The sequence below is a fragment of the Pelmatolapia mariae genome, linkage group LG12 (assembly GCF_036321145.2).
Source record: "Pelmatolapia mariae isolate MD_Pm_ZW linkage group LG12, Pm_UMD_F_2, whole genome shotgun sequence".
Lineage (NCBI taxonomy): Eukaryota > Metazoa > Chordata > Actinopteri > Cichliformes > Cichlidae > Pelmatolapia > Pelmatolapia mariae.
Window position 1 is genome coordinate 15,144,814 of NC_086237.1, and position 18,225 is coordinate 15,163,038.

The 18,225-nt window shown below is 39.7% G+C and overlaps 2 protein-coding genes across 6 annotated transcripts in view; both read right to left on the reverse strand.

Moving 5' to 3' along the window:
* Positions 1–405: 405 nt before the first annotated feature.
* Positions 406–14,480, reverse strand: ulk1a (unc-51 like autophagy activating kinase 1a). Of its 5 annotated transcripts, none has more exons than XM_063489595.1 (27): positions 13,988–14,480; positions 13,768–13,860; positions 13,607–13,648; positions 12,272–12,304; positions 12,117–12,153; positions 10,765–10,938; positions 10,579–10,652; positions 10,383–10,484; positions 9,110–9,168; positions 7,629–7,711; positions 7,492–7,542; positions 7,308–7,387; positions 7,093–7,192; positions 6,864–6,924; positions 6,689–6,778; positions 6,126–6,239; positions 5,897–6,027; positions 5,294–5,388; positions 4,903–5,024; positions 4,541–4,656; positions 4,112–4,237; positions 3,616–3,755; positions 3,327–3,502; positions 3,108–3,226; positions 1,822–1,979; positions 1,557–1,692; positions 406–1,440 (listed from the first exon to the last, which is right to left on the reverse strand). In XM_063489595.1, exons 1-27 carry the CDS (start codon positions 14,075–14,077, stop codon positions 1,385–1,387), a joined length of 2,658 nt encoding a protein of 885 aa, XP_063345665.1. In that variant the 5' UTR covers positions 14,078–14,480; the 3' UTR covers positions 406–1,384. The 5 variants fall into 5 exon arrangements, with proteins under 5 accessions (XP_063345665.1, XP_063345663.1, XP_063345666.1 ...); XM_063489593.1 differs by having other exon boundaries at positions 4,903–5,021; positions 7,036–7,192; XM_063489596.1 differs by having other exon boundaries at positions 3,616–3,641; positions 7,036–7,192.
* A 3,087-nt stretch (positions 14,481–17,567) lies between these two features.
* adgrd1 (adhesion G protein-coupled receptor D1) overlaps positions 17,568–18,225 on the reverse strand; it is a 30,148-nt gene continuing 29,490 nt past the window's right edge. Inside the window, exons 24-26 of the mRNA XM_063490402.1 lie at positions 18,123–18,164; positions 17,828–17,920; positions 17,568–17,740 (exon numbers count right to left, since the gene is read on the reverse strand). Coding sequence (XP_063346472.1) covers positions 17,645–17,740; positions 17,828–17,920; positions 18,123–18,164 — 231 coding nt within the window. The 3' untranslated portion in view covers positions 17,568–17,644. The remainder of the gene's footprint in view (positions 17,741–17,827; positions 17,921–18,122; positions 18,165–18,225) is intronic.

Here is an 18,225-nt window from a genome sequence, read left to right on the forward strand (position 1 = left end):
TGTAATATTTTACAAGTCAAGACAATAAGACCTAGGTTTGTTGAATGCATATAATATGCAACGTAAATGATATCCTGGCATTATAAAATGTAATTACGTTTGTTGAATAGTTTATAGGTTTTTTTCTCTTTACTCTAGTGTGTCCTCTGTGCATGTTTGCTCATTATAACACTGAATAAATCTTGGCGGGTAAATAAATAAATAAAGCCTGGACGATTCATACATTCACAGCTTATTAGTTAACAAGAATATTATGTAGTAAAATGGTATACTTTAAGCTAAATCCTGATTATAAAGAAACTATAATTACTTATGGCTTTGAATTAAACAGAAGCTATGGCAAAAGTCAACATTTGAGTAAGAACACTGAAATGGATTTTTACTGCAAACTGTCAGCGACTTTATAATAAATATTTATTTTGATCAAACACCATATAACAACTTATCTTGGCAACATTTGACAGGCAGTCTTAAAACAATACAAAAGGCATTTGGTAAACAGACTTCAAACAATTAGTTAAAATCACCTAGTGCCATGCACAGTTTGCGCATGGATTGAATGCAAACGTACATCTCTAAATTCAAAATCAGCAAATCTCCAAATGTATAACACACACAAGAAAAAAACCAAATATGCATAGATACACACGAACGGCAGTGGCAATGCGGTAAGAGGAAAAAGTCACTTGAAGTACCTCATAGCTGAGTGTCTCGCCCACCCAAGGGAGGGATTTTTGGATCATGTGTAAAACTAAAATCTCATTCAAATGTCAAAGAATACTTATTGCACTCCACACTATATGGCCATAAGACTGGCAGTCGTAAGGCAATTATTGTGTATCAGGTTAGAACATACTTTCAATACATTCATATTCACTCTTCTGTTATAATGCAAAGACAGAAAAAAACAGGCACAAGTATTGCTACACATTGGCAATATTTGGTCATCTCATTCAAACTCTTCAGAGTCCCGCAGGCTGGTGATTATTCACCAGACACATAACACAAATGTTTCCAACACAGAAAACCACAAAGTAATCTTTGCTTCAAGTATAAACACTTGCAATCATTTCTTAATTTAGCTCATCATTCTATGTGCAAAACACCAAAACACACTAACACGTACAGTTTGTAACAAAACAAATACTGAAAACAATTTACCTGATCATAGCTTTTAAACATTCATAACCCAACCTGTTTTTCAAGAACTTCCAGCCTTTTCAAACCTTTACTGTGCATTTATCTTTCAATTACAGATTGGGTGAAGAAATGAGAGGAGCAGACGCTCCAGTGGTCGTTTCCCTTAGGAGAGATCAAAGTGCAGACAGTGATGGCAGATGGATGAGGCAAGATAATGCAGTTGCTATTGATGCAGTCGTGGAGCTCATAAATACTGCTTTGTGTGCAGAGCTGAGAGCCGCCGCTCAATGCATTGCTTACCTAAAGAGATAAGGGAACAACTCAGTGACCACATGACAAATGCATGAATACAATGACTAATGTTAGCATTTAAAATTTCTATTTAATGGTTTGTGTGTCACAGCGCTTCCACGTACATTTTTCTATGCCATCAATGTCCTCTTGCTCCTTGAGGGTTCGGGACAGACCCTCCATGAGCACAAGCGCTTTATGGTAGCGCTGCACTGATGTGGTGCCATGGTGGAACATCTCATCTAAAGCAGCAGACTTTACCTGAATGGAGGGGAAAAAAACAAGACACACATGCATATATTTAAAGAGCTAAGATAACGATTGATAGGATATACAGGACAGAGTCCATCTTGGAGTGAATATCAATATCCTCCTGTGAAATGAGCTGACCATGTGCACAGTGTGGTTGTAGATGAGCTTCTCTGCTGTGAGTGCATTGAAGTTGTCCATAAGTTTCTGCTTGTTAAGCAAGAAGGTCTGCAGCTGATCGCTGAGGGAGCGACAGTAGGTCACACAGTTCTTGTACAATTCATTCAGCTTCCTGATTACTGCAAAAAAAAAAAAAAAAAATGAATACAGGAACATTTTACTTTCATTAACTGTTAATAAATACACACAGATACACACAATATTTCTGCCTAAGCCTAAGCTCATACAACAAGAGTTTAAAGAATGACTTCAGTTTCTTATAATGTCTTCCTGACTGACAGATTTTGGAGCACTTTGCGGCCAACGTGCATTCTTTCATCTCAGTTTTAGTCACTGTTTCCATTCTCCTTTTAGCTTGTATGTATGTGTGGCAGCAGTAAATACAGAGACCCGTAGGAGTAGAGAAATGACAGTGAGGCAGGAATATTCAGTCAGGTTTACTTTTTCAGTGGTAGCCACAAATATAGGGCATCCCGAGTAAATACCGTAGACAATATAAAAGATGGATGTAGCCTCCATGACGTCGCCCACTATTTTGTGAAATCTAATTTTAAAGGGTCAGAATGGGCGTTTTCAATGTCACATGTTGGTTTTTGTTACTGGATGTGACAAATGAGGGGTGGATCTGAATGCGAATCTGCAGAGACATAGGCTGGCATCTTCTCTACATACCCTGCATAACAATCATTCCTGAAACTTAGAATGATAAAAATTCACAAAATGGACTTAACGTTTTACTCGGGACGACCCATGAGAAGTGACTCTGGGTATAAACTCATGATTAAAGTGTTTACAGATGTCAGGGAAGAAGGCAATTTGCTTGCCGATGTCTATAGGAGCGGAAGCCCTTTTGAAATCATAGGGATTGCCCCTTGGTGGCCTTAAAGAGCATGCCAGTGTAAGGCTTTACTTTTCAAAAGATAAGTCCATCTTACATACTTAGGTAATCACCTAGTTTTGCGCAGTCTGCAAGCAGAGAAGTGGTTTTAACTGTGTAACAAAGACAGTCACAGTCTGGAGCTTTGAACCAAATATGTAAAATAATGTTGAAACAATTTGACCTACACGGTCATGTGATTTAAATTATGGGAGGTTCTGGACCATAGTTCAAGTTCCTTTTAAATTACCTTAGCACAAATACTCTAATAAGTCAAGCTATTCTGTTGATAGCACAATTTCTGAAGAAATTCACACTATGAACGTTTACCTTTACCTTACAAATCTACAGAAGGGAATGTTGGTCTCACCTTGTTTGACTGTAGTAGATGGAAACAGCTCGCCTTTCTTGATATTTTCTTTAGCGCTGCGCAGAGCTGATGACAGAAACTCTTCAGCCTTCATGTACAGCACCAATTGCTCTGCATAGCTGGAACATTACATAGGAAACATAAGAAGTTTTAAGATTTTCTTTTTTTATTAAACAAAGAGAGCTACTCCACGTGTGGAGAAACTGTAATGGCTCTTACCTCCATTCTCTACTTAGAAGGCTGATCTGATCAGCCACCAAGCTCTGATCCAGGAAGGAAACGTCGGGACTGCTGATGGGCTCGAGCCCCGGGTCCTTAGAGGACGCCAATTCCATGACACACTGGACGAAAGCCAAAGTGAACCGCAAGTCAGTCAGAGCGTCTGTGTGAGCCTCCTGTGAAAAGAGCACATAAAATATTCTCAATGTGGAAACCTTTCATGTGGAACCCGCAAATGTACATTACTGACGATCCTGGAGTATTCACCACTATCGGCATTTGACTGTACCTCCATTAATGTGTCTTCAGGGAGCTCTGGAGGATGAAAAATCAGGCCGCTGCATGGAATAACATTCATTGTTTCAGTGTCACTGTGCCTACGGTTTCTTCGTTGAAGATGCCAACCTGAGTTTAAGTGGCTGGGAGTGTCTGTATTTAAAAACAAAAGGCAAAATTAGCTTTACCACATACAGCTGATACATAGTTCATGAATATGTAAATAGATTAACTGATAACACGTTTTAGCTTTAAACACTTAACAAATGGAAAATGGCCTGTAATATTGGTTTTCCTTGGTTAATCACAACAATTTTCTTTTAAGTTAAGAGTCTCAGTGATGTCCAAACTCAAAAAGCAGCACATTATAATCAGATTAAGCAGTTATATCGTAAGCATGCTGAAATTAAGAGACTTATTTAAACCCTCCTATAAGCAAAACGAAAATGACGGTTCAAAATAAAAGCCCTCAGTAGAAAGTTAGTAGTGAGGGAAGCCAGGACACCTACCTGAGAACCTCCTCATTAACATGGTATCAGGAGGTGAGTTTCCACTGGATGGAGAGCCCATAGTGAAAATCATAGGAACTGGGCTGTCTGAGCACCGGAAAACTCCATGACAGCCAGCAGGGGGTGCTGTAGGAACAAGTAAGAAGAGTCAGATGGCTGCTACCCCATTGGTAAGGTAGCCTAGATGAACTGAAGTAAAGTAATGCAGTGGTCATGGTGACTGAATTAGATACTTCACAAAGGGCTCTTTGTGCCTACTGCATGTTCCAAACATGTGTCACATTCCCCTACATGTGCGGTGATTTTGTAAAACCTTCTTCTGCATCACTTTAAGTCAGTGGTTTTATGAATGGACTCGTTCGTACAGAAAAACGCCGTCCCTTTAGAAGTCATTTGACTGGTTTTACTTCTAGCACGTTGCACTGATACCTGTTATCTCCATGCTTTTCTCACTGCTGAAGCTCTCGTCTCTCCCTTCTTCAAAGAGCTGAGCTCCGAGGGCCGCCTTCAGTAGCATGTCAGATAACCTTCCCGTGCTCACTGATCTGCACATGTAATATATCCACAGACACCCTTGTGAGCATTTAATAATTAATCAACCAGCATATGTTTGACTGTGTGTTATCTCTTAGTAGCAGGCTCCCATAATCTTAATTAGACTTGCGATATTAGCTTGTAATTTTCCAGGATGCTAAAATATTGTCAAAAATACATAATGATTTAACCATTTATTTATTTTTTTTATTTCAACCATTTATAACAACAGTGTGGGAGTATTACACTGCTCATACCTTTTAAAAGGGCCCTTTTTAATTGCTGCTTTACGGCTGAGGTTGGCCTGGGAAGTGGGGTCAAGGGATTGCAGGTTTGGGACTGTCCTGGTTCTGTTTGGCATTCTTGGCTGAACCTGCTGCTGAAAAAGAAATTGAACTGTTGAAACATCTTTCCCTCTGTGCCCATTTTTATCTTCTATTATCCGCTGACACCATAGGAAGTGTAAAAATTTGCTGTTTTAAAGAGATGTGGAAGGAAATCACCCCGGTTTTAGTGGTGTGTGCATTGCAAAACAATTTCTAATGTCACAGACAGAATGGCAGAGTAGAGTGGATGACTTAATATTAACTGTAAAATGTTTATTAATATTAAGTCGACACTGTGTCTGTATGGCATGTTGAAGCTGACCTTGGGCTTGTCCTGCATGTCGGGAGAAGCAGCGAGGAGCCCAGTTCTTGTGCTGAGTGGGAGAGTCTGCTCTGACGTCTTTGGGCTTGTTCCCACTGGAGAACAGAACATTATACATATAAAACCACTGTTTTTAAAGAGCACATGATATTTGTAAATGCATTCGTTGACTGTAGGAGTTTAGAATAAAAAACACAGATGAGTGAGAGCAAAAGGAGCTACAGAGAAAATAAAATACTGACAGTTTACCTCAAAACAAATTTAAAAATCCACAAAAAAAATGTTTGTGTGAGATGATGAAATTGAGAGTGTGTGTATTGCTGTTGGAAGGTTACAGTGGAATAGGTCTGCTTAACAAAAGACCCTTTCAGACATTAAAAAAAAAGGCCACATAAACATCGGTCTCTGATAGTAATTAACTATTTTTTTTAACCTTCTTCTAACAATAATCATCTGAGCTGCAGTTTCTGTGTGCATTTCCAATGTCCAGTCAACTGTGTATATGAAAGTTGACTTAGATCAATTTAAAAATTATGTATTTGTGTATGACACATACAGATGAATGTCTTCATAGGTAATACAGAAGCCAACTGATCTAGTTACCCAGCGGGGAAGACTGTTGAGGTTGGCTCCCTCCAGAGTTGAAGGTAAAGACTGGACTGGGAGATCCACATTCTTCATACTGTGGTGGGCTTTCACTGCTGCTGGGACTGCCGGGACAGTATAACGTGACCCTGAACGAGATGAGACATTGTTAGACAAGGAAACAGAGAACGCATAAGAGTAAGACTCTGAGGTGGGGTTGGTGCACAGATAAGATGGATGGACATGCCTGGTGGAGCCATGAGAGCCGACACACTGCATACGCTGGTAGTTTTGGATCTGAGTTGGGACGGGAATGGGAACAGACGGGCTGAAGTTACTGCCAAGTGTTTCAGCTGGCTTGCTGCGTGGTTAAAAGGGGAAACACAGAAGAGTGGGCAGCTGATTTTATAAAGCAGTTATAAACAGCAGTGGAACAAACATGTTCTGTATACCGTGAATATAAATACTGTTTGATCTAGATCAGGGGTGGGCAATCTCAGTCCACGAGGGCCGGTGTCCCTGCAGGTTTTAGATGTGTCCTCGAACCAACACAGCTGATTTAAATGGCTAAATTAGCTCCTCAACATGTCCTGAAGTTCTCCAGAGGCCTGGTAACGAACTAATCATGTGATTCAGGTGTGTTGACCCAAGGTGAGATCTAAAACCTGCAGGGACACCGGCCCTCGTGGACTGAGATTGCCCACCCCTGATCTAGCTTCACGTTGAATTTAATTATCCATATCGGACCTCTTTTATTTTCCACCAGCTGAACTTTAAAATTGGCTTTCTGACAGTCTGGCTTTCTCTTACCTAACAGGCTTCGGGGGAGAGCGCAGCATAGGAGAGCGTGGGGGTGTCTTTCCAGTGAGTCCAGCACCCCTTTCGGCCAGTGGTGAGCTCCTATACAAACACATTTTAAAATTACATAAAAGAATAAAACTTAACTGAACCCAAATAGTGTTCAGGCCAAGAAGGGAACACTCACCCACGGTCTTTAAGGGAACTTTCTGGGGGTGACCCAACATTTACTTCGCATATATGCTCACCTGTAAAGCAGCACAACAGGAGCAGTCAGTCTTTTTGTGCTAATGTCAAAAAAGTAATGCACTAAAAACATCCTGATAAATCTGATGTCTCCTGATGCTCAGAGGTCTTACTGGGAAACTGGGCAGGCACCAAGACATAATCTTCTGTGAGAGGTCGGATATATCTACCATCTTGATTAGCTGTTTCTTTCTGCAGGAAGCCAGGCTTGTCCTGCACAGGGGTGTAAGGCAGCTTGGGCTGAGGTTGGTGCATCTCTCCATCGGAATGCTGACAGAGTGAAGATAAAACACAGATGTAACTAAAACTAATATTAATTATGGATTTCACAGTATGACCAATTGGTTTCAGGTCACTTCACTTCATGAGAAAACTTTGTGCATACTTGAGGCGAGGCCAGCTGAGATGTGGAGGAGCTGCTAGAGGAGCTGCCGGAGCCAGAACTGGGGTAGGAGTGCACGGGGACTGATGAGCCAGTGACAAAAAATAGAGTAAAGCACTTGTGTTACGACCTCAGCTATAACGGCGTCACTGATACTAAGCTGTCCTCACAACAACGCGACACTTACATTTCTTTGTTGATGAGCTTGTTTCCAAAAAGGGATGGTTAAAAAATTCCTCTGAAAAAGAAAAGATAAAGACATAAGAAAAATACTTTTAAATCATTAAATTATGTTTTTTTACTAATAAAAAGGGGCAGACTTACCAAAGCTGATCCGATCTTTATGGTTCCTCCGTAGAAGCCCCAACAGCAGGTGTTTTAGGTTATCAGAGGTCTCCTTTGGGATGCTGGCAAAATACAACAGCTTTCTATTAAAACTTGCATGTGTAAGAACACAGCTAATAATACAAATCCCAGGAAAACAAATTGTTAAAGGTTATCACTATTCAATCATTCTAATAATTTTAATTACAAAATAAGATGTAGGGAGAGGAGAAAGTATGGGACGATTATTCTGTAGCTTTTTACAGCCCAGTGTATTATAGCCTTTATTTAGATCATGCTAATATTTTGACTTCATGTTCAAGTTTGTTCACTGAGTTATTTTGTGGATATTTATGGCTTTAAAAAACAGACTGCTTCAGACGTTCCATACTGTGAACTCTAAAATATGAAATTTTAATCTAATTTACGGCTTCAGTACAAGACCTTGAGGTGTCATGACACTCCAGGCAGTCAGCCATAGTGTATGTGTTTATGTAAGTGCTGACCTACAGTATGTCGGTAGTATGGAAAGCAATAGCCATACAGACCAGTAGCTGGCACTTGGCAGGTTATATATAGAGCCAAAGGAAAACAACAAACTATTCCCTCACACTCTCACACACACACACACACACACACACACACACACACACACACACACACACACACACACACACACACACACACACACACACACACACACACAGGCAGAGCCTTTCTTATCTCCCAGCTTAATCACTGAAAAAGATAAGCATGGCTCCAAGCCACACACAGGCTGGCAAAGTACACCATGAAAGCAGTGGGCAAACAATCCATAAATCCCTCTGAACACTTTCCAAGTCCAAATTCTGAACATCAGAGAAGCTGCGTTCAAAACGACTGCAAATAGCCACGAGGCCTAGCTGCAAAGGCCTCTGTATGCACTGATAACAAAGCCGAGGCAGAATCATTTATAGAGAATTAAATCCTTCACAGGAAGAAGGATTTCTCTATATTTCCACACTGTTGTTTGTAACTCTAAAATATGAATTGTGTGAGAGTTGCTGATGGAGAATGTTGTCGATGATCGCTCCCGTCAGGTGTCCGGATGGGTTTCTTCCACAACAGCACTATTCTTAGAAGTGTTGTGCGACTTATTTACTCAGAGCTAATTATATATGTGTGTGCATGTGTCCAAATATACATCAAACATCATTCATGTAGACAGAAATGTGTATTTATAGACAAACATTATCAGCATCCAGGGTAGATTTCTTAGTAATGCCAGTTTATGTCGCCTTTCTACCGTCTTCCTCTGTTTGTTATGCATGTTGCTTTGTTCCAGGCTCATCTTTAAATGTTTTCAACTCAGTCTTTTTTCCATTTGGGGAAACAATTAAGTTTTGTGATGTTCTGCATTGGTGCTAGAAATATATACCTGCAGGGTAATATCTAAAAATGTTCGGGGCTGGAGTGCTTGGGTGAAAGCTGTTCGTACTCACTTGGGGAACAGGTTCCTGTTACTTTCATAGAATAGACGAAGCTCATGTGGTGTGCTGGCCTGTATACAAAAGACACAGAGACAAGAGTAAGACTTGGAGATGACCACCCACAGACTATAACAATGCAAATGAATGAGTCTGGACTTTACAAACAAGCATTTGAATAACCGATCTTCTGGCCTAAAGCTTTACAAATGTAAATTTTGATCTCTCTCCACTGCTTTTTTCTCTTCTCCATCCCCTCACCCCATAACCCAAGCCTAGCTCTGCTGGAGGTCTCTTGACATCATAAGGGAGTTCTTTCTTCCCACTGTCACCAAGCAGTTGCTAATAAAGGATTGTCTGATTGTTGTGGTTTTTCTTTCTAATACTGTGAGGTCTTTGTCTTATAAAATGAAGCACCTTCAGGTGACTGTTGTCGTTATTTGTCACTATATAAAAGCATTTGATCTGAACTGTTGTGTAAAGGTCCATATAGCCCAAGCATAAACACAATCAGGTTTCCAGAAAGGCCAAAGTGTAATGAATGCTTGCCAGCTAAACCAAATAAACATCATTCTCAGAGACATCAGCAGCAGCGCCTCACCTCTCGCTAACCTTTGGACTTAACTCACTGACCTGCCAAGCAGAAATAAAAGGCAACCTTCCCTCTCATTGTCAGAGAAAATAAACTGCAATATAAATAACCTCAAGAGACGCAACGGCAGAAAGGGCCAAACACAATGTTTTTCTGTCTACACAGGGACAGAAGGGGCAACTTTAGCACAAAATACACAACCAACGAGGAGGTAAAACTAATGGCACGTGTCTATATATGTGTGAATCACAGCTGAGGCAGCTTGCAAATAACAGTGCAACAGTGGCATCTGAGCAGACACGTGAACGGGGGAAAGTAATAGCTGGGGTTGTGAAACAGCATTTACTCTGGGTTCACAGAAATGGCTCACAGTAATTTCCAGCTGCCTCTCTCATCATCCCGTCTTAGGTAAACAAGGCTCATTTCTAACAAGATGCTCCAACGTTTTCCAGCTAACAACACAGAAGATGTGGAAAAGTATCACCCAGCAGGCAGTGTCGCGAATCATGTTTTTCCGTTATTAATGTTATAAACAAGATGCATCATGTTACACTTTGACATCAGTTAGTTTGTCCTTTGTGTGAAATGAGGCAAAACAATTTCATGACTGCTTGTGATTATGCAAGGAACCTTAGCAAGTCTTTGTTAGTATTTGTTCACGTTTTTTTGTTTTGTTTTTTTTAAAGTGCTACTCACATAAAATGGTGCTTTTCCAGTCAGAGACTGGTACACGATGGTACCGATGCTCCACAGATCAGCCTTGGCATTATAGTTCCTGGACATGATGACCTCGGGAGCCTGTGGCCGAAAACCCCCCCAAAACAGCTTAGAGGCACGGTGCCATCATACCTGCTTGGCACAGGATACCAGAGTGAGCTACTTTAATGCTTACCATATACATGGGAGAGCCACACAGCGTGGCTGCCATGGTGTTTGTCTGGAGATGACGCGCAAACCCAAAGTCAGCTGGAGGGTGAGAGAAACAGGTGACAGTGTTTTCCTTTTAAATCTATATGAACACATTTTTTATTTATTTTACATTTAGACCATCTAATGCAATGCTGGTGTAAGTTATTACCTAACTTAAAGGTGGTATTGATGGAACTGGACCTGCGCCCCTCTGGATGGCAGAGTAAAATGTTCTGGGGTTTGAGGTCTCTGTGGACGATGCCTTTGCTATGTAGGACCTTCATGGCCCGTGATATCTGCTGCAGGAATACACGGATGGTGTCTTCACTCAGAGTGCCTTTAGCTGTCGATACAGAAAGAGAAAAAGAAAGTCAGCCTGATGGAAGATTTACCATACTGGATAAAAAGAAAATGCATTACCTTACTGATGTGAGACTTTTTTTTTTTTTTTTAAAAAAGCTCAAAATATGAAAATACACTAGGAAAGCAAAACCAAGCATAGAAATGCTGCAGCTACCAGCAGATATCTGGAGGAATATCTGACATGTACATACTGTAAGGATTGTGATATAAATATACACTTTGTTTGCTATCACATGTTCACCGTAACTTATTTATGGTGTAAAGTGTCAGCGTCAATGCTGCTATGCCTCACAGAGGAAGATTTTATTCATAAAGCCTCAATTAGAAATTATAGTCAAGGCTGTCTGACACACTAACACCCCCCACAAATTCCACCACCGCCACCTACTGCTCCACTCAACACCCCCTCCCTCCCAGTGCATCAGCACCCCATAGCCGTCTTGTTTTCCACCAGAGGACAGAGCATAAGGGAGTGACAGATGGGTGAGGTCATGTGAGTGCAGCGAGAACCTTGCCAAATGTGCCCGAGTGCTGCGCTGCAAATAGCTGTATGTGTCTCCTTGGCAGAGATGCAGAATTGGCAGCTCTAGCCTTTAAGGACCGCTGGCACTGGGGCCGTATTAGACCGACGCTCCGCACCAGCGGGGCAAGCCTAGCCCCAGGAAAAATTAACTCCACGTGTCATCATTATTTGAAACACGGCTTGAAACTTGAAGTAGGGGAATTTCCAAGTGAGAGAAGTTTTATTTAATGTTGTACTGTAAAAAAGAAAAGAAAAGAAAAAAGGTGGGGGTTTATTTTTAGGCTGCTCATTTTGCTCTGTTTTTTCACGCTGTAGGCAAACACTGGAGAGAAACTTTAGGTCAATGGGTTTTTATCTAGGTTAAGTACTTGGTAGTATTAATGATAATTCACAGAATGAACTTTAAACCTGACTTCTTAGGTCACACTGCCCTGTTAGAATCCTATTATTCCCTCAAAACACTACAAAAAAGCAGAGCTAAGCCCCTTAAAAGCCAGACCAGTACGACATGTTTACAAGCACCCGAATGCAATGGAAAGATAAGGTGTGAATGTCCTGTTTTTCTTTTGTGCTTTTGCAAAAACTGTGCAGCACAGATTCTGAGCTTTAAGCCATTTGTTTTGCAGCAAACTTACAATGAAGGTACTCTGCCAGGTCACCTCCATTGCAATACTGAAAAGACAAGAAAGACAAGCGTCAGCTCGGCTGACAATGCTGCCTGAGTAGAGGATGAGATTTGCATTTTCCCATGAAAACAAGACCAACCATTAGCATTTCAAACACAACTCACCTCCATAACAAGATACACACATCCCCCAGTCTCCTGTTAATACAAGCAGATAATATGCAAATCATTCACAATGAAGCTACATGCAGTATTATTAAGCACTGGCTACATGATAGCTAAAAAAAACAGAGTTGAAGTTTGAGTCAGTAAAGTCACAAATATTTAAACTGCTTAAATACAACACTGGCATTGTAAACATTGGATTAGAAGTTCAGGCTATTCAGTGTTGCAATAGCCACAACGAGTTACATCAGCTGATTTGTAAGACTCTTTTGGCCCATCACGAGCAGCTTCTAGAAACTCATCTTTGACGCAGGGAAACTCGATCCTGTCAATACCACTGAAAAAGCTAACGAGGTAATATGAAGTGGAGCGAGAGATGTTCAGCGAGCCAGGTCCACTTGACTCTAATGGAAAGTAACAAGTGGGAAATCAAGTTGCGTCTTGCTTTTATTACACCAGGTTAAAGCCGATGAGCTCTCTGTGTGCCGGACTGAAACCTTAGAACTGTTTACCACTCGCACTCGCACTATTGCATAAAATACCTCAAGGCTATTATGGTGCAATGAGGTTTTCAGTTTTAAAACCTCATTACACTACAGGAAAAATACAGGATTAAAATGATTAAAATATATATATATGTAACCACCATTACCAACAACAACCACAGAGAAGAGCCATAATAAAGCTAGTGGTGGTGTAATGTGTCTGGCTATAACAGATACCAGAGGGTTTAGATTGCACAGATGCCAGGTAAATTACACACATTAATGCCTGCATAAGCTTCTGCCATCAGCCCTGAAATCTCCCCGTGTAACCTGCAGTCATTTTTCTTGTGTGTGGGTGTTTCTCCAGTGTTTCTCAGGTTGTGTGTTTTATAAGCCATTGTCTCACTGGCTGCAGTCTGCCATCTGTCAGAAATAGATCACTTCACCCATGTCTGCCTGCCTGGCTATCAGAGTGTCAGTAAGTTGAGAAGAGGAAAGCGCACACTCAGGTAAATTAATGTTCTGTGCTAGAGTCATCTGCTAAGCTAAAAGCCTTTTAGGTTCTAGCAGTTAGCCCGAGAAGCAAATCCAAAATTTAGCGCTATACATCAGAAGTGAACATCAATCACGCAGTTACTTTTATGCCTTTTATATAATAATTTATTTGTGATGGAGGAACCTTAAACCTTTCAGATCAAGCTCTGGCCTTGGCTGTGTAACTGGTTGCCAGTGTTTCAGCAACACTTGCATCATGTGGCAGCAAAGTCAACAGTACAACATGTCTGTGTGTTTTGTTGTGCATGTGCTGTGAAGATGAGGATGAGGATGAGGATGGGGGGAGCAACCTTACCTGATAGTCAAGTAGTCTAACAATGTTCTCATGTTTCAGTTCCTAGCAGAGGTGTGTGTGTGTGTGGGGGGGGGGGGGGGGGGGGAGGGGGGGAAGAAAACATATTTGTCAAAGGTATTCTTGGAGACATGCCACAGCACCATCTTAAAAAAAATACATACCTTTAATATTTTGATTTCTTTGGCAAGCAAACACTGAGACTTGCCAAGGTTTTTCTTGTTTATGCACTTCACGGCAACTTCCCAATCACGTTTCTTGGAAGGTAAACAAAGGGAGTACATAAGCACAACAACAACAACAACAACAACAACAACAACAACACAACCTATTCATCTCCAGAGATCCATATAAATCAAAATTAACACCAGATATGAAATTTACCTCTTTATGTCTGCCTTTGAACACAACTGCAAATGCGCCATGACCAATCAGGTCTTTCCTGCTGAACTCAAACTTCCCAATAGACTCCATGGATATTACAAAAATAAATGTGTTAAAATATCCGACAGTGTTTAAGTGGTTGATTTTCCAAATGAAACAAACGCGCGGTCCCACGGCACTTTTCTCCTGCTAGCAAATCCCATGCCACTGATGAAAAACACCGTCATGACACGAAGCAAGCTTTGCGTTCATAGCAAATGTCAATAAAAAAACATAACAAAGTTTCGACAAGCACAAAAAGTTGAAATAACCTCGTCGTAAACAGTATGTAAACAAAATATTAGCAGCACACTGTGCTTATTTAACGAGGTTAACTAGTCCCTGTCGCTTTGCTAGAACCGGTAAAAGTTCAAATGACCGCTCGTCAACACAGTTAGTGTCCACACGACTATGTTTAAACTTTGTTGTATTCCTCCTCACCTTTCTACCCATCTACCCAGGGGTTATTCATGTCTTTTGGTGAGCATGCGCAAACAGGCAGGCAGCTGTTTCATGGTGTCGCCTTCAGGGACAACTCGTAAACTCGTCCTCTTCGCATTGGTAGCTTGTTTCAGGGTTTAAAGCTACTGTATTATCTTAAAATGTAAAAGTTTGGTATCTCATACTTTACACTTACTGGCTAAAACGTCTGGGGAAATAACTTTTAAAAACTCACGCAGATACTTAATCATTAAAAACGTTGAAATTAGGTTGAATAATAACATGTCAACTTAACTCTGACAAACTTTTTTTCAATTGAAGAAACAAGCTTCAACACAGTTCTTCATTACTTGCTGTATTTTTAATTACAGAAAATAAAAATCAAATACTAGTGTTACGCTGTGGAGGACTACTAGAGTAGAGACATGAATAGCATTCTATTACAATAAAATCCACTGCATTTAACCTCACTTAGTGAGATAAACTCAATCTTTCCTCCCCCAACTAATATGCATTCATTATCACAAAGGCTCTTGGCCTCCCGCGATTAAACCCAACCCCACGGCCCAGTGCCCACAGGGGGTTAAGCTCTTTAAGCTCTGTAATTAGCAGTTCAGTTGTTAACAAAGGGTAAACGGCCATCACGCATTCAAATGAAGAGTTTCTCTGCTAATATTTTCTCTATGGCCACACAAAGCAATAGCAAAAAAAACCTACCAATTTCCTGAATTTAAACAGGATTTGGTCATAGCAAGGTACAGTGTTAGTTCAGTGAAATTTAAATCAACATGTATCTTTATCTGAACTTAAAATAAGGTTTCAGCAATGTGATTTAATCAAATCAAGTATGTATCTTCAGTCACTCTTTAATACATTTAAAAAAGCAATAGTGTTTAGCAGTTTTTCTTGTAGCTTTTGTAAAATGCAGTTTTTGTCTGACAGAAAAATCATTCTTCAAAATCATTCTTGCCAAAAATGGATTTCATAACAATGTAAATAACAGGTGCGCACACTTGTATCCACCAAAACTGTCCCATAAGTCATACACTGAAAAAAGAACCAACTTAATTGAATTATTTCAATTGGTAACACCTAATTTAATTAAGTTCTTTGAAATGAAGTTAATACATTAGATAAATCAGTTGTGTTACTCTAATGTATTAACTTCATTTCAAAGAACTTAATTAAATTAGGTGTTACCAATTGAAATAATTCAATTAAGTTGGTTCACCTATTTTCTTTTTTCAGTGTATAAATATGTTTTTATAATGCTGAAAATCATTTATTTAAGTACACACTGATTTCTTATACTAAAAGGTTTTTAATAAAGATAACCGAAAGCTCAAACCATAGTACCTTAAGACAACAAACATCAAAGATCACATACATGCTTGGGAGTACTGAAATACTTCATTTTAAATCTGTGACTTACAGTAAATCCTATTCTAGGAAACTTATTGATGTCTCAGTGTAAGATCGATGATGTTTTAAATAATGTCATCTCCCCTAATTCTCACAGTATAGTAAGAAAAAAAAAGCAACAACCTTATCCAGTCCCTCTGTTACAGAAGAAATAGTAACAGACGAGGCTAAACACGAAATCAAAACTTCACAGAACTGTGTTCGATACACAACTAGTCTTCATTATTCCATGAAAAGAACAATATATGGCAGCTTACTAAGATGTGAGGTACTGCAACTGTGCCAGTCAATTCATTTTATTCACTTTAAACAGAAACAAACACACAAATTTAACATAAGAACATACTGATTGTTGAGCTGTGACACTTTGCAGAAGACAAGATAAAGATAAATTCAGATTCACAAAATAAATAAATACGTTATAAGATTCTAATCCACTATTACATCATCCATGGTTATTATGCCGTTATTGTGTTGTGCCATCACCAGAACTGAATTAAAGCTGTGTTTATCATGTGAATATAAAAAAGGTTTCACCCAGATAAAATTTACAATGTGTCCCTTACGATGATGAATTCTGTTGCCTGTTGGTCAAACCACTTTGTCATAGTTTTTAAAACATAAATATAACACTAAGTTAAAGGAAAACAGAAACTTTCCTTGGTCTTTTTGTATCCGATGGCATGGTTTTGTTTTTTAGTCAGCTATATCTTAAAAAAAATACTTAGCCTATTACTGCGTTTCATTTTCGAAATTGGATGTAATTGCACTATTTTATCATGTGAGACAGCTTGGGCTATGATAAGCACGTCCCTGTGATTCAAATAAACAGGTTGACATTTTGGAAGATAAGCTCGTTTGCTTTCTTGCCAAGAGTTACATAAAAAGATTAGACACCACCGCTCTTGAGTCTGCAGCTAAACAGCAGCAAACTAGTTTGGCAGAGCACAGATTCGTCAAAAAGACAGATACCGCTAATCTGGCACATGACTGTAAAGCTACAGTTTGTTATTTTTACATCTGTTTTTGTACATAATTAACAAATGAGCCACATTAGTGGTTTCTGGTAGTTGAATTTCGTCTCCTTTGTTCAAGCTAGCTAGCTTCCCATTTTTGTGCTAAGCTATGCTAGCTAGTAGGTGGAGCTAATTTTGTGGAGCTGTGAAAAAAATAAGTACAACCAACAGAGATTCTGAAATTTTTGAAAAAGACATTTGATGCCCAGAGATAAAGTTAATATTTTCAATTATTTCTTTCTTTCTTGTCATAAAAAATATTAATAAATGTTACTCTTTGAGTGCGAACAGTAAGTACACCCTTGGCATCAAAAATAACTTCCTTTTTTCATTCTACATATGTACTAAACATACATAAAAGCTGTGTCATCTAACCCTAGCTCCCCTATCTACAGTACAGTATGCAGGTAGACAAGCTGACATGCTACGCTACAGAGTTTCATCATCAGGCCTCGAGCTACGCTCATGGATCTTTCTAATAACTTCACAGATCCTTCTTTCTCCTTCTGCTTTTCTTTTTGGGAACGCGGCATGTTATTTTGAGTGGATAGTAAGGCACAGTCCTAAGAATCTGTTTGTCTTTAAAGATGAAGCTATCGCATAGCTACAAAACACCTCTTTTGGTGACATTTTTAACTTAAGCAGACCACTGTCCAATTCATTACATAATAACGTGGGAGGACACTCTGGGGGCTTCAGACTGCTCTCCCACCACAGGCGGAAATAGTGATGTGGGGTTCTACACGGCAGAGAGGTCAATGCGGTTGGCTGAGTTGGTGCTCTTGTCCCATGTGTTCATCTTGGTGGGAGTTACACCCTCCTTGTGTCCATTCATCTATAAAACAACAAAAACAGAGAGAAAGTCAGACTCAAGCAGCCATTTTTGCTTTATCTGTTCTTTTTTTCCATGATCAGGACTCACTATGTCAGAGTTGAAGGGCTTCACATTAATGTTTCGGATGGAGCTGCTGGTAAGAGACCAGACCTTGGTTTTGTGTTTGAAAGCAGCTCTGACCTACAGTAAGAAGTAAATCCATCACAAACACTGAGAAATATGAGGCAAAGTATGCTGTGCATTCATCACAAGTTAGAAGTTGTTACAGCAGAGAACTTTGTCCCCCTTCTCGCTAATTAGACTAAATATCTAATTTCATATACATAATATGAAATTCTACTTGTTTGTGTGTGGGGAAGTGAAAACATATTCAGCACTATACCTCAGAGTTGAGAAGACAGTGAAATAAGAAGACAAAGAACCCCTAAAGGAGAGAAAAGAATTTATAAATAGTTTTAGAAATAGCGTTAAAAAAATCTAAAATT